This window comes from Limulus polyphemus, unplaced genomic scaffold, assembly GCF_000517525.1.
Source record: "Limulus polyphemus unplaced genomic scaffold, Limulus_polyphemus-2.1.2 Scaffold3677, whole genome shotgun sequence".
In the NCBI taxonomy this organism is placed as follows: domain Eukaryota; kingdom Metazoa; phylum Arthropoda; class Merostomata; order Xiphosura; family Limulidae; genus Limulus; species Limulus polyphemus.
This window is the reverse complement of record NW_013669287.1, coordinates 10,647-27,324: the sequence shown is the minus strand read 5'-3', so window position 1 is coordinate 27,324 and position 16,678 is coordinate 10,647. Positions and strand designations below refer to the sequence as shown.

Genomic DNA, 16,678 nt, shown 5'->3' with positions numbered 1-16,678 from the left:
AACTTGACTAGTGTGAGGAAATTCCTCACTCACACAGGTAGCTGAAGAAGTTGCATAAACTTGATATTCCTTATTTGAAGAAAGTAAAGAAATTTCCTTAATCTATAGCAAAACACATCCTACACGTTCAATGTCAAGGAAAAGAATGAAAATCATAAATGCAAAAGCATAGAGAATTGATATGCAGAGAAGCTGTGTCACCCTCCTATTGGTGGAGGGCTTTTACTCTATAAAAAAGTTATTATTCATAGCACAATTCCCAATAAAATTTGTCAAATTAGGTGGGAGTTACCTAAAGGCTAGTGAAATGCAAGTCTCTAATATAGATGCACACTGAAGATAGCTTTCTATGTGAAGAGGTGTGTACTGTCTTGGAATTGTCTAGTGACAAGATGCCTGCAAAAATGTTTTTGCAATTATAAATACTTAATCTTTATTCATACATGTGTAGATATGGATTTTAGTATGTCCTAGTTTATAAGATAAGCTTATTCCCACAATTTATTTAAAAAACAGTTATACATTTTCAACGTATCTGAGGAAATTTACTTCTATATAACCATTTAGAGTTATACATATCTAGGAATAATTTTTAAGCTCAAATAAAACATACAAACTCAGGCTTTCAAAGCTACTCAATTTTGGAGTGATAAGTATATTAACAAACCAAAAAAAAAAAGAGTTCTATAACAGCTACTGTATATATAAAAAAGCTTTAAAATGTTTATCAGAACAAAACAGCATGTTTAAAAAAATCTGATTATTAAAGTCAGAAACTGAAATTAAGAGATTAATGCGAGTAAAAAAAAACTAGACACTACAAAGCCATAAGAAAAAGCTCTTTTTCACAAGAAGTGAACTTTTAGAGAAACTTATCATTAATATTTAAGATTATAAGTTTATTAAAGTGTTAAAATCTATGGAGATGCAGAAAAACAAGACCTGAAATGGTATTTTTAAAAGCCTTTACTTTGTAATCCCTAAAGGATGGAACATTATGACTCAAACAGACTAATCTACAATCAAATATGTTTTATCACATACAATAAACTGAAAAATAATTTTGATTTTTAGCTTACATATTATACATCTTGAGACAAAATTGTAAATACTTTAACATACAACATTTCAGGTATGACGTTTATCTGCAAAAGGTCCTTTCATCTTAGCTGAGTTTTAGTGTTGAATAAAATGCTTTCCCAGCAGTGACATGAGGATTACAAAAATAAATAATAAATCAACTAGTGAAGGTTTCTGTCTTTCCTGTCAGGACAATCTAGATAATATGTTATGCTTCTAGATTCAAATTCATAATTGGCAAATTAAGAAAAATGTGATAAAAAACCCAAAAAAACATGAGCACAGAAAAGTAATATAAATATAATAGCCTAAAGAACAAAACATTTAATATACTCTCAAGATTCCTGTTATTGAGCATAAGCTGTTGGTGGAAAATATTTATGATTTATATTTCTATGTTCAACACTATATTTGATATGCTGATTCAATGCTATATTAAAAGTCATTAAATTCACTGTGGGCATACTTTTAGATGTGAAAAATAATGGCATTTGAAAGAGGCTGTGTATGTTGATGTTACTCGTACACATACGTAAGAATTTTGGCATGCTTAACTGCCCTTATCTTATCACCAACCAAACAATATCATTTAAAGTAAATTTAACTGAACAGATGAATAATTCAATAAAATTTCTATTGTTTTGGTTTCAGAAAGTGATATATAATTATTTTTGTCATGAATGTTGCTGTGGGCAGGTAAATGAAAGATCTTAGCTTAAATTTGTATTGTAAAATTCCATACGGAAATCAAAATAAGCAAAAACTTTGGAATATAATTTAGTGTTCACCTAATCAAAAAAATAAAAAAACCTGTTGCTATTCATGTAATTAATAAAATAAAAACCTGTCACTACAAAATCCCTTTAATAAATGAATTTAATTATAGTTTAAAAGAAACTAGTGCTACTTCAACTTATCTAGTCTCATATCATTCTGTGTACCATGCTATTACTTAGCAAATTGAATGGTATGTTTTGCTGTTAAGTAACAACACAAATAGTCCTAGAATCAACAAAAACAGGTCTATTGCTATCTCTTTCAAAGTGTTTATCAATGCTGACTGGCTGAATTCAAGAAAAAATATTTTTACATTGTTAACATGAGATTATACATTTCAATTTTCACCAAAACTTAAATTTTGTATAATATTGTTTATAATTCAAAGTTAGATGAATATTAAAGAACTGGGATATCATACATATTAATGTATATTCACTTAGAAATATGATAAAACATTTCCCTGGTTTTCATTATATCATCAAAAAATATTGGGTTCTGCTTATACTTACAAATAATTTATCAATAGGAATACTATAATAAATATATCAGAAGAATTCAATACATAAATCATTTTCAGGTTGTGTTTATATTAACAGTAAAGGCTGACACATTTTAATGTAATATTAACAGTATGCTTATAATTTACTGTCTTTTCTTGGATACTTTGGAACTTTTTGGCTGGGGCTTCTTTCCTCCAGTAAACAATGATGTCATCATTTCAGAAAGTTCTGGCATATCATACTTGGGCATCTGCAGCTGTTGCATTTCCTGTATAAAGAAACAATCCAAATCAGACATTTTTTGATTGTCATGAATCTAACTGATTTATCATTGCTGTAGGAACCAATTTTGGAGTAGTCAGGCCATTGTGACATTGTCATTTCTATGTGTGTGTGTGTGTGTGTGTGTGTGTGTGGGGAGGCTGTGGGCATGACCGCACGATCATTTTTTAAAATTTAATGCTGTGAGATTGAATCTTGAACAATTTTAACTACAAATACTGTATACACACAATGTAATGTGTTGAATTAAAAGAATCAAGATTTAATACATAAGCTGTAGCCTATACAGCCATGAAAAAGTGGTCAGACCATCCCCTGACTGGCCTTATCACTTCCTATGGCTTTGTTTATAAGTTGTATAATACAATCATGCACATCAAAATTTATCTTCTACAAGTTACTTAACCCTTTCCAGACAGGTCAGGAGTCAAAGGCCATGTCATCACATTTGTTGAGTAGCATTCAAAATTTTATTGAACTAAATTAATGTCAATAAGTTTGGTATATCAAACTGTAGATTATAATTCAAAGTTTAGTATTATATATTAATCAATTTCATAATTTAAAGGTAGATATTAAAAAAACACAGTTAAACATCAATTTTTGTGTGTCATGTGGTATGTTGAATGCAGCACTGGTTCAAATTAGATGTTTGTAATGTCAGAATACTCATTCTATATACACTTACTTCTATATATGATATGAATAACCAATCAAAAGCTCAGAATATCCTCTAGTGACTTTCTCAGCTATCTTAAATTGTTAGGATTCCATCTCATTCTTTCGAACTAAGATTTCAAGGAGGTAGGTTGTGTCTCAAATCTGCTCAAAATTTCTTATTTTTTTTACCAAAATACAGCTTAGTTACTAAGCTTGATAAATTAAAGAGGAATTTTATGGTATCAATACAGTAATTTATGATTTTTTTGATTATTCAAATGTATATATATACAAGACCTAAAAAAAATTATTTTCTTTCATATCCTCCACGTGCAAAATTTTAAAAGGCTTAGCAACCTACATCAAGCAGCAACTGAGTACAAAGGTCATAACTAGAAGAGCATTTGCATTATTTCTTTATTTACTGTTCCATGTTTAGGAAACATAACTTTAAGAACTTATTTCAAAACAGCAATAGTCTATATACATATATAATGTATAATAATTGAAATGTGAGTGTATTTTGCAAAATACTAGTCTACTAAAACACAGCCAAGACAGGTCACTTTGTAAAGGCTAAAGGTCAGTTTTATATTATTGGATACAGTAACATGTGCATGTGTGCCGCGTCATTGTAACTTCTTTATTGTTAGCCATGCATGGCTGAAATGTCGATACGATAAAAATAAGAAATATATATATAAATGTATAATGTAATGAGATTTAAGCTATTTAGTCTAAACATTTATGTTTTCGTGTTAGAAATGAATAAAAAAACCTATAACCCGAGCGCTTTCGGGTATCATGTATGTTTTTGTGTTATAATTTGTTGCCATTATAGAATGAGAGAGACATAATTCATATTTATTTCCTATTTATTTATGGTGGTTATGAGATCAATCCAATCTGCCAAACCCATACAGAGATTCATTACCGAACATAACAGATAAAATATAGTTTTTTCTTAAGAAACATTTACAAACTATTTTCAATGATGAGGAACCCACTTTGAGACTAATAATGCTTGGAGACGGCTTGAATGGGTAATGAAGAAAAACTTTAATATAAGTTTAACAAAACAGCAAATGAACAACGTTTCGACTAGGTTTTGTCATCATCAGGTTATTAACTATCTGTACATCATAAAGATTTTGCGTGTGTAATTTGAAAATTTTCTGATGCCTAAAAATATTTTTAATCTTAAAATGAATATTACTTTGCATGTTGCCTATCCAACATGCAAAAAGAACAAAAAGGCATGAGAAAAACATTGCTTTACAAACTTTAAAACTTAATAAAAAAAACTTGATATTTTGCGTATGAAAGCATTGTAATGTTTACCGACGCTTACTAATTGCAAAATTATAGCATGAAAACTATAACAAGCAAAAAATGTTACGAGGAGGGTCCAAGGGTCCAAGCCTATGCTGAAAGGGTTAAGTAAAGAAGAAAAATGTTGGTCATTAATTACTATTACAGAATTTGACTATAAAAGTTTAATGCTAGTGTTTGTTGTGTTGGGAAAAACATGTAATATTAAAAGGTGGATGAGCCACAATTAAAGAAACTAAGAGCTCATTCAAAAGATTATATATATACGTCTCTCTCTCACTTTCAGGTTTAAGATAGAAGTAAGCAATACTTCCAAAGTCAGTTAAATAACTTTCAACTATGTAATGATTCTCTACAATAGTTCAACTTAATTTATATATATATATATAGATATTGGTTTGGAAAAGTATTAATGCATATGTAAAGATTTATGGTATAATGAGAAAAGAAATAGGATGAAAAAGAAAGCAAAGGAATAAGGTAATTATGAGTGAAAGCTAAAACCTTTTGCTTCCAAATGAAATTTGTAATCAGAATTGAATCAAAAGTATTTGGGTTTTCAACTTCTCAAGTTGTAATCTTTTACTTGTAATAGCATTCTTTAACCACAATACTATCATCTATTTGTTCCCTATAAAGAACTTACAAAATAAATAAAAATTATAGCAGATAATTTACATGCTTATTACATCAGTTTTTTCTTGTATTTCTAAAAGTTTTCTTTTTTCCACAAATTATATTTGTTAAAGTATGTTATGTGGAAAGCTACATTACAATAAGGAAAAAAAAATTACTACCTAACAAAGGGAAGTACTGCATCAGTTGATTACTTAAATTGCACAGAACTTGTTACAATGATTTATAATCTTGGTATATGAAAATTAATTTTGGCATGTACTGATGGTAATCTAAAGACATGCTTATTGTATATATCATTATACTGATATGTTTTTTTCTAATTAACTGCATCAATTTGTTCTTGTGAAACATCAACTGCTGATAAAAAATATAACCTTCCTGGATAGATTCACCACAGAAAGTTTTAAGTTCTCTCTCTCTCTCATTAGTGAATAAACTCTAATGGATGAACATTTTTTGCTCATATTTGTTAGGTAAAGGAATACAAGTCCTCCAGAAAATCTTAGAAAGCACAAAGCATCATTGTGCATTTACTTACTATTATTAACAGGTTTAATGTGATTTTTCTTGAAATAAAATCTACACATTAACAGCCATGTGTGAAGTAATTCTAAACCAAAAATATGACAGAAAAAGAACGTAACCAAAAATAATCTATAACACATCAAAATATCAAAACTCAAGTCATTAAAGAGTAGTATCAAAGAAATGCAAAAATCACCCTTTGTGTTTCTGGGTCAGCCGCATTCATCATTTTCGGAAGGACCATCACCAACAACAGTGGTAACACCATCATCAATACCTACAAAAGGCAAAATAAACATAATCAAAAACTTACTGTTCACACAAATGTAGGCATCATTATGCATTAAAACTGTGAAATCTTGAAATGACAAAGTTATTAATGTTCTGTGCATTAGCCAATATACAAAACAACAGTAATAACCACACACACCTAAACTTGAAAGCTTTTGGTCATACTGAATTCCTCATTTCCTTTTTTTGTACATAAACTAGTACTCTAGACACTGTGCGTAAATGGTTTCTGCCCATCATTTGTTTGTTTTCCTTGAAATATAATGGTTTTATATAGAGAGGGAAGGAGTGGAATGTCTGTTGGATTTTACACAAAACTACCTGCACTAGCCATCCCTAATTTTGAAGTGACAGACAGGCTAGTTGATACTACCCACTGACAAGTCTAGTCAGACCAAATAGTGGAATTTGACCATTAGTTTAATAATGCACCCATGGCCCTAAAGTATAAAAAAAATCAATTTTATTTGTTGGCAGTAATAGGATGCAAACCATGAAACCTTGGTTGCAAAGTAGTCCAGCATGCAAGCCAAAACAGGTAACAAACATTTGGCCCAAGGTTGGAGGGGGGGGGGGAGTTAAATCTGACATAGGTTATATTATAGGTTTTATTATAATGTCAATACATGTACGTGTTCATTATTCTGATAGCTGGATTGCCAGATTCAGGAAATATATTTTACTTATCACTTCCAATGATCTGGTTGTAGTAATTTATTTAACTTTAATTTAATAATTGTAAAAATTAGAATCAACTACTTTCCCACAACTGGCCGAAAATAATGAATGGTAGCTTTAGATGTGGGACATTCCGTACACCAATAAGAGGTTTACAATTGTAAAAGAACCAGCTGAAACTGTCCACAGGCTCTACAGAAGGCAAAGAAGCAAAATGACTCAGGACATGAACTGCAGAAGATTATGTAGAAGGGGAAACAACAACCTGATGCATGAAAGTGAGAAAATCATCAATTAACTTGTTGGTACACCATAGTTCATCATAGCTCAATAAAGCTGGTGGAAATCAAAAGTACCTTGCCACAAAGTGAAACCTGAGATCTGTCACTTTACTAAGTGCTTTGGATACCAACAGAATGTCAGGTCCAAGAACACAAAGTGTCTCTAGTCACCATTGACTCAGTTGGAAAAAAAAGGCCTGAAAAATAATGTTTGGGTCTTAGGACTTTATATAATATTTTACTTAACTGATGTTGTTGAAAGAAGCCAAAAGAAGAAATGTGATGGCTAGAGAAATCAAACTTGCCAGCAGGTAATGGAACAAAACTGTAACAAGGATGAAAGCAATGTAGTGCTAAAGAAACAAAGGCAATTGATTACAAACTTAACATGTTTGAGCACAAGCAGTGCCATGAAAAGCCTGATCACAGTGACTATCACATATGGAGGCTGTGTCACCCTCGTACTGGTGGAGGGCTACAGAATTCTGACTATTACATCTTAGACCGGTGCAATACACAGCACATGGAGAGGTGGGAGTTTATTCAAGGCGTGCAACATGTGAAGGAAATTCTACACCTGTTGCAAGCAAGGTAATAGCTCTTAGTGGTGCAGAGAGGTAAGTAACATTTCTGAATTTTGATTTTTCTCATAAAGATATGACTTGAATTAGGAAGTAAAACATGAAGTCAATGATACGTAAATTAATATTGATTAATAAAAGATAATGAAAATTACAAGTGTACACATTGGGCTTGCTTTAATGTTGTAAAGAATCATACAAGTTTAAGTTCTCATCATCCATGATGGAATACAGAATATGTATCAAATTACCCCAGGTTCTCCACTCTCCCAACTTCCATGTGACTTATTGTGTGTGTCAGGAGAAAGTACATAAGATCTGCTTTCACACGATAAACTAATTTCTTTGTTTGCAGTCATGATGACACAATATATACCATCCAGTTGTGCAGAGGTTAGCGGTTATGTATTTTAGAAACAAGTGTCAGTTTGAAATTTAGTTAAATTATAAAATTCAGTCAGGTAGACTTACTTCTTAAACACAAGAAGCCAGAATACTGACAATGAGATGGAAAAGGGAACCAAAGTGTCATATGGAACACTGTTTTATGAAAAAATGGGTTCAGAGGCAGGAAAGTAAAAACCTAGATCATGACAACCAAAAAAATCTTATTTCTTTGATGAATTTTGTGGAAATCTACTCGAGTGCTTAGTGCACTAGCTGTCCTTAATTTTGAAGTGATAGACTAGAAGGCAGGCAGATTGTCATCAACACCCACTGCCAACTTTTGGACTACTTTTTAACAACAAAACATTGGACAAACCATCACATTATAATGCCCCTGCACATGAAATGGTAAGCATGTCTGCCAACTGATTGCTATCCCACAACCCACAGATTACAAGTCAAGCATTCCAACAACCAGGTCATCCAAACAATTTATCAAGCAAAGGTTGAGAAGAATCCAGAACAGAATAAAAGATAATGGATTGGATTCGTGAGCAAAATAACTGAAGCAGACCAATCTCATAAGAGAGAGAATTAAATGACACTTACAAAGAAGGCATTATTCAAAACAGGATACCTCAACACCCTAGACACTTTTTGAAATGATATTAAATGTTACTGTAAGCAAATGTAAAACCATGCACATTCTCAGGTGTACACACAAGTAGTGGTGGTAACAGGAACATAGTGTCAGAATGCAGTGCACTGTTCTGTACATGTGATGGAAGATTCTAAGAGGGAAAGATCGGTAATAACTAATTACTGGAGATGCTGCTGAGGCTAGATCCCCACCTGAAAAGGCTGGCCAAGTCATGAAACTTACCTTATCACAGGGCATCCAGGGTGAACCAAAATACCCAGGCAGATCTGGATAGGCTTGACAATTCACAGACAGTGAAACATGAACAACAAATAAGGTTAGAAAATACAAATGTAAAAAACAAGTAATGATTTCCCCATCCTGGTTGGAGCTATAAGACTCATATGGAGAACAGACATTTCATCTCTGATGGCATCTTCTGTCTACTTCCAGAGGAGAAGACATCATAGTCTCATGGAGTACCAGAGTAGAGAGTAAAATTTATCTAGAACAATCAAAAAATGCTGACAAGTCCATTCCAACATGGAGTCTGATAAAAGAGAGAATGGGATATATATGTATTTTTAGTAATACCTCATCCAAGAAATTATAAAAAGAGGTGTTGGGTAGCATAGTTATAACTGAATTACCATACATAATTAAAGGTGTAAACCCAAGTGGAAATTAAGCAGACAACAGAGAAGAGCTCACCTGCTATGAATCCCTTCTAGCTTGAAGAAACACAACTGAAAGCAAACAGTATTCCTAAGGTGAAGAAAGAGTAATGAAATGTAAATAAAATTTTAATGACAAACAGATTTGTACACCTGCCAGTCTGAGAGATATCCTCTGTATGGAACTTTGACTAGGATGTCAGACATTTCCAAATGGCAAATCTGGTGAGATGCAATCCAAAATTCACCTTTGAGGCATTTCGGAACATCACAGTAAATAAAATGGATCCATTATACAATCCTATCTGTTAAAGTAGCTTGAGCAAGATCTACAGAGTCTAATTTGTTGTAAGGTATTAACAACCTTTTCAAAACCCTCCTGAAAGATTCAATGGGAACAAGGTACGCACAGATAACCCTGACTGAAAATAAAAAAAAACAATGCCCTGAACAAGAATCAGGATCAGACAGAACAGGTAACACAAAAGGTGAAAAATAATGTGTACCTCTATAGTAGCCCACATGTTATGTATCATGGCTTCATGTAGTATGTCTTCCAAGAAAATAAATTATGTGAAGCATTAACTCTAGCACTCTGAGTAACAATCAAAGGGCATGTCATTACTTTTGTATACTTATATTCAAATTATATTGAACTACTATTTTATGAATGCATGTTAATAAGTTGGGCATCAAATTGTAGATTATAATTCAAGTTTTAGTATTATACATCAGTTAATTTCTTAATTTGGAAGTAAATATATATAAAAAGGCTAAATATTGATTTTTGTGCATCACGCAGTATGTCATCTTCTGGGTTTGGTCAGATTACACTTTATGATGCCCACAATACACCATCTATAGTTTCTTATGAATTAGAAACTCAAATTTTCAATACTGACAAGCTAGAATATAAAATAAGAACCACCTAAATTTTCTATTTGCTAATATGATATTTAGTGAACCCACCATATTGGCTCTGTCCACCCCTTGATCATTTGAGAAGACTTGTTCATCTATGCCTACAAGTTTATAACCAATCAAAAGCTCTAAATTTCATCTACATAATTCTGTCAATCTTCCTAAATAATTTATGAGAGGAAACTCTTATATCATTGGAGTGTTTGAAGTATTGTGATTAAGACTATTTTCTGAACAGAAATGAGAATATTTTAGACCCAAATACAGCTGAATTAGGAAACCTGGTAAATGACAGTAAATTTTGGTGGAATTAGTATAGTAATTTATAATTTTTGGAGATTCCAAAACGCATATATAAGGTCTACAAAAATGAATTTTTTTCCACTTCCACACGTGAATTTGAATGAGGCTTACAACAAGGGTTAGCAAGTATGACTCATAAATGCAAAAAACAACTCTGTAACATTGTAAATAATGTAGATCATTGTTTCCAAATAGTTTTTATTTACTGTTCTATGTTTTAAGAAAAATAACTGAAATTTGAGTATTTATTTGTAAATAGTATTAATAGTAATAATAATAATATATATATATACATATGTCTGTATTTTACAAAATACTGATACGCTAGTGCTAAGATTAAGACTAAGTAGAATAAGAGATTTTTACTTTCTAGGCCAGTTTTATTATAGATGAGCATATTTGTTTGTTGAACTTGTATTATTTTCCTACTTATTTATATTGAAGTAGAATAAAACAAATATACAAAACTAGAGAGTTGACAATTGAGGAAAGGTGTATTTATGTAATTTAAGAAAGACAGAATGGCTTATAAGTCAATGAAATAAATTTATCACTGATAAACTGATCTTAACATATGGAAAGGAGCATCATTACCCTACATACAAGAAACACTTATTCAAAAATATTTCAGTAAAAAATCAATATTGAAAAATAAGAAAAAATGGAGATGTTTCAGAACATATTAGTTTATATTCAGATAAAAAGTAATTGCATATATGGAGAACAATGTACATACAAATAAAGAAAAGTTATACAAACTCAAAGAACACATGAAAAGAGCATCATTACTATATATACAAAAGTGTATACTTCAAGGAAAATTTGTACAAAAATATTTCAGTAAAATGCCACTATTAAAAAATAGAGAAATTTTAGGAACTTTTATTGTACATTCAAGCAAAAAGTAATCACTTATGTAGAGAACAATGTACATAAAACTGTATAAAGTCACAAAAAGTTGTACAAACTCAACACATGAAAAGGAACATAATTACTATCACATAGGCAGTAGCACTGCCTATGTAGGGATGGCTCAGATTGTTCATACAAATGGTATTTTAAATATCTACTAAATAGGTCATCAGAACTTTACAATAATATATAGTGTCTCCTTTTATAACAATATATATGTAATGACTGAGTCACAAGTTCTGGGAATGTTTGTAAATATCATAGCAAAAAGTCTGAATCTCTTTTTCTTTCTTCTGCTTCTTTCTTATTACATAACTCAAAAACCAAAACAATGTTCCTGAAGTGACAGTTTCAAATAGAGTATCTGCTTTTATAAGTATTATTAATAACTAGTAGTAAAGAGAAAAAAATATCATAATTCATTACCCTTGAAGTAAGCTTTCTTAAAGAAATTTAGTGTTCCTTTAAAAAGCTTAAGTGCAGAGGGAAACAGGAATTACTAGCCAACAATACATAAAAGATAAATATTACAGTTGGATGCTCACTGTATTTATAACTTGGTTATAAACACAACCTTCCTATATCTATTGAAACACTACATTAAAAAAACAAGCAAACAAATAAAGAAAAAACTTCTCAAAAAAAGGAAGAAAATGTAGGGATGGCCAACATGAATCTTGTTTGCATTTTTTTTTTGAAGAATTGATATTAGCCATCTCTACATTTACTTCCTTTTTTGAAAAGTTTGTTTCTTTACTTGTACATACAAGATTAAGGAACACTTGTTCAAAAATATTTCATTAAAACACCAATAATAAAATTGGAAACACAGAAACTATGAACAGAAAATACCAGAAACTTTTAACTTCTTTGAAGAACAGCACTAGTATAATATTCTTCAAAGTGTTTGATGCAAAGAAACTCATTACAGAGTTTACATTTCATCTGTATCTTGTTGTTTGTAAGGCAGAATCTGCATCATTTCCTATCACCTTTTTTTCAACAAGTGTTGGGTAATGCCTTCCAAGAGTTAGTCTCAGAGTTGAAGAGTCCTGAACAGTTCTTGATAGTGGTATACCAAAAAAACCTGATCTGCTTTCAAGTAAAGAATGAACAAACTAAGTGACCAAGTCCATTCTAAAGGTCTTCTGGGACAGTGTTGGATGGTTAGTCTAAATTTTGTACACTATGTAAGCATTTACAATTGTCAAGTCCAAATGTCAAAAAAACAGTTTCTTATACCACTTTATCATGTTTCATCCAACAGAATAGTAATTTATGTGTTCACCATTCAGGTTCACCACACCCATAAACTAGTTGTAGTCCACAACTAACTGAGGTTTTGTAACCTCAGTGTTCCTCCCTCTTCTTGTCACAGTTGTCATAGTATTAAGAGTGGAAAGTGCATAAATGTCTCGTTTGTCAGTCCATTTTACAGCTGTCAAAGTTCCACACTTAAAAAAACATGTAATGTTGATTGCCTGTTTTGTTCTTCTTCACATATTTCAATCCATCTCCATCTATCATTACAGGAGACAAGCTTCTCCTGCTGGGAAGGAACAGCTCCAGCAGAGGCTCTAGCTCTGCTCCTTCCTCTTCTTCCTCTCCTGACTCTCTTTGATGGTTGTGATTCTTCATGTGAAATACTTGGCCTTGATTCAGGACCATCTTCACTTAGTGCTCTTTCACCAGCTACACCCTGACCTGTCCACAGGACAGAATCAAGAAGAGCCATTGATTTTTATGAAAAACTACTGTCAGAAACATTGCAAGAGAATAATCTACTTCCTCAACCTCCAATTCCTCTGATAGGCTTCCATCAGGAAAAAGTGAAACATTTAGAAGAAAATCCATAAAAAATTAATAAATATAAATAGATGTATACTGTTACGAGGTTTGAGCTATTTAAATAAACCCTTGTGGTTTCCTGTTACAGCATGTTGTCAATCTAGAACAAAAAATTGTAATTTAGATTTATTTCCTAATTTTTATGGTGGTTTACAAAGTCAGTCAAGTTGACCAAAACTGTATAGAGTTAAGATTGATAAAATAACAGATAAAATATAAAGTTTTCTCAAAAACACATTTGATGGTTATCTAGGAGGTTATAGAAGTTATGCAAATGAAACTTTACAATTTTCAGATAAATAAAAGTAATTTTAATTTTAAAATCAACACTACTTTGCATGTTGAATAGTCAACATTCCAAATAATAAAAAAGGTCACGAGCAAATCTTTAATTACAAAATCTTAATTACTTAATAAAGAACCTGATATTTTGTGTACAAAAGCCTTGTACTGTTTACTGCTAATCTGCAAAACTTCATGAAGATATGCATACATTATCAAAAATTATAGTATTGCTACTCTTGGGATAATTTGATGGTTATGAGCTGGGTGGATTCCCATAGTCAAAGAGTTAGCTTTTTTCATATGCAGTTGGTGGATTACACTGACCTTGTAGCCACCAATTAATCATAGGAGTACCTATATTATAGCTTCCAATATGGTATGTACACCTTCATGAAATTTGGGAAGCTTTCAGTAAACATTAGAAGCCATTTGTACAGAAAAATTCAAATTATTTAAGTATTTTTACAAAACATTTGCCCAATGTCCTTATTTTTGCTATTGGTTGCTGATGAAATTTAAGCCTATTTCTGTTTTAATGACGGTATTTGTACATTAGAGAAATTTATCTATTTAAAGAATGCATCTAATAACAAAGAATTATAACACACACACACAGCCAAAAAATGTCCAACGACGATAATATTATTTAACTGGCTTTCTAACTAAGACATAAATGTTAAAATAATTCCCTTAGCTACTTGATCTGAACACTACAAGAGAAGCATTCAAACTGAAGACAAATTGGATAAAACACTGTACTGAGAATAATGTAGCATTATATGTCATTCGATAGATTAATTCTTTACCTTTCTATTGGTTATAAATGATATAATAGAAAACATCAGCTAGAATTATTGGCAATTTGTGAAAGAGAGGATGTGACAAGTATGGGTAGCAACTGGGTCTAGTTTATGTTTCTGTAAACAAAGATTGAAAGTTATAGAAATTATAATTTGCCTTAGTAATTTCTATATTACAGAGTAATTTACATTAAACTCCATACTTCAAAGAGATGTGGTAAATAAATTACAGAATGGGCAAGACTTAAAAAAAGTCATGATTCTCATTCAAAGGGAGATTGAGGATATATTTAAATATTTCCTTTCAAAATCAAGATATTAAAACTTATAACATTAAAATTTAATTTATTAACTATATTCTGATGACAAGTGTATTTGTACACATTGATAATGAAGTAGTATAACCCTTTTAATATTTCAATAAGTTTGGTATCAAACTGTAGATTATAATTCAAATTTTAGAACTATACATTACTTAATTTGTTAATCTGAAAGTAAATATTAAAAAAAAATAAACATCTATTTTTTGTCTGTCATGTAGTATGCAGCACTGGTTCAAACTAGATGTTTCTGAAGTCAAAATACTAAGTTTATAGTTTCATACGAATTAGGAACTCAAATTACAGATATTGACAACCTTGAATTTAAAATAACAAGGTCTTATGATCTATCAAAGCTTAGCAATTACATATATCACACTATGAAAACATAAGCTGAAAAATAATGACTGGTTAAGTTGATAAAACTATACTTGTCTTGAAGTTGCAAGATCAGATTAACAATCTTTTGTTCAAACTATTTCAACTTTCCTCCTATGGACTACACATGCCATATTATACTCAGAAAACATAAGGAATTTTACAAACACTACTGTTTTCATTTATTTAAAGCATGTTGAAATCAATGAAAAATCTAAATTTGTGATATATTTCTACATATAAAATAAAATTGTTCTATTGGATAAATTTCAACTCAGAATTTTTTTTTTTTTTCCATTGTATGTGGTAGAATGACAAGTTTATTTCTATAACTGTCAGGATGCACCAATCCAAGTGTGGATAAGAGTTAATATACACATGAAGAGGCAATAAAACAATTTATCTTAAACGTGTTTTAATTTATCATTGATTGCAGAATGTATCATTTAGTCAAAAAGGAAATGTAAAATCTACTTTCAGTAAATATGGGCACCATTAATGAGAACATTTAGATAAATGCATTTGCTTGCATAAAAACTGTACTTTGTTGTGACTATTTATAGAACCCCCTATAATTATACTGTTTCACACTGAAAGTTTTATGGCTGTCCAGGAAGTTAAAGTCATGGTTTTGTTATCCTTAGGTATATGAACATCATAATTATTAACAGTATAGCCTATTATTAGTTTCATCAAAACCTAACCCCAAAACTCACCATAGGATTCATGAGAAAATCAGTTACTCTCCAGCTTTCTCGAACCTGGAAGTATTTAAATGGTCCTCTTGACTTCAGCTTCAGTGGATAACTTATTTGATGAACCAAAGAACTTTGGATATAGTTGACCTTACGGGCTCTAAATTTACCTTTGGAATTTATATCGACCCGAGCTGGTTCGTAAATGTAATTTGGGTTAGCCACCTCTACGACATACGACCCTGGCAGTAAGTTATTAACCACAAAACTACCATCATTCCTGGAAGAATATGTATAAATTATTAACTCATTGTTCACATAACAACCATATTCTTGTAATTACAAAATTTTGTGGACAAATGTCAAAAGCTTTTAAACCATTTCAAAGGTATTAAACATACATACACAAACCAACACATTGATACCTAGAACTCCTAAAATCTTTTCAAATATAATTTTAACACCTATATTTAATCATACAGGTCACAAGTTTATGTTATGAAAATTGTAGAGCAGGTTCCAAGTGAAACAGAAACTAAAGTTAGAATCGTTTCAGTAATAAAAAACAAAATGTGAAAAATAGCAGAATGAAACAATTCAATCTATCAACATTCACACACTTGTTGAAAACAAAATAGATTCATACAGAATAATCATTAAAAAGTGAATATTTCACACTTGTACAACATAACTATTCAACTGGTTACAACAGAATCACACAGGTTGAATTCATTTGGTTTAACCCGATGACCACCGGCTACTATCCTTCTGAGTAGCCAATGAAAGTCTTGCTATATTTCATTCCAACAATAAAACTAGTGGATAAAACTGTTTGAAACTTCATAAGAACTTTCATAAATGACATATAGTTTAGGAAACATAACCA

General features: G+C 31.0%; 1 protein-coding gene across 1 annotated transcript in view; it reads right to left on the bottom strand.

Moving 5' to 3' along the window:
• Nucleotides 1-452: 452 nt before the first annotated feature.
• LOC106469838 (ER membrane protein complex subunit 7-like) overlaps nt 453-16,678 on the bottom strand; it is a 26,233-nt gene continuing 10,007 nt past the window's right edge. The window contains exons 2-4 of the mRNA XM_013930350.2: nt 15,814-16,072; nt 5,995-6,075; nt 453-2,628 (exon numbers count right to left, since the gene is read on the bottom strand). Coding sequence (XP_013785804.1) covers nt 2,503-2,628; nt 5,995-6,075; nt 15,814-16,072 — 466 coding nt within the window. The 3' untranslated portion in view covers nt 453-2,502. The remainder of the gene's footprint in view (nt 2,629-5,994; nt 6,076-15,813; nt 16,073-16,678) is intronic.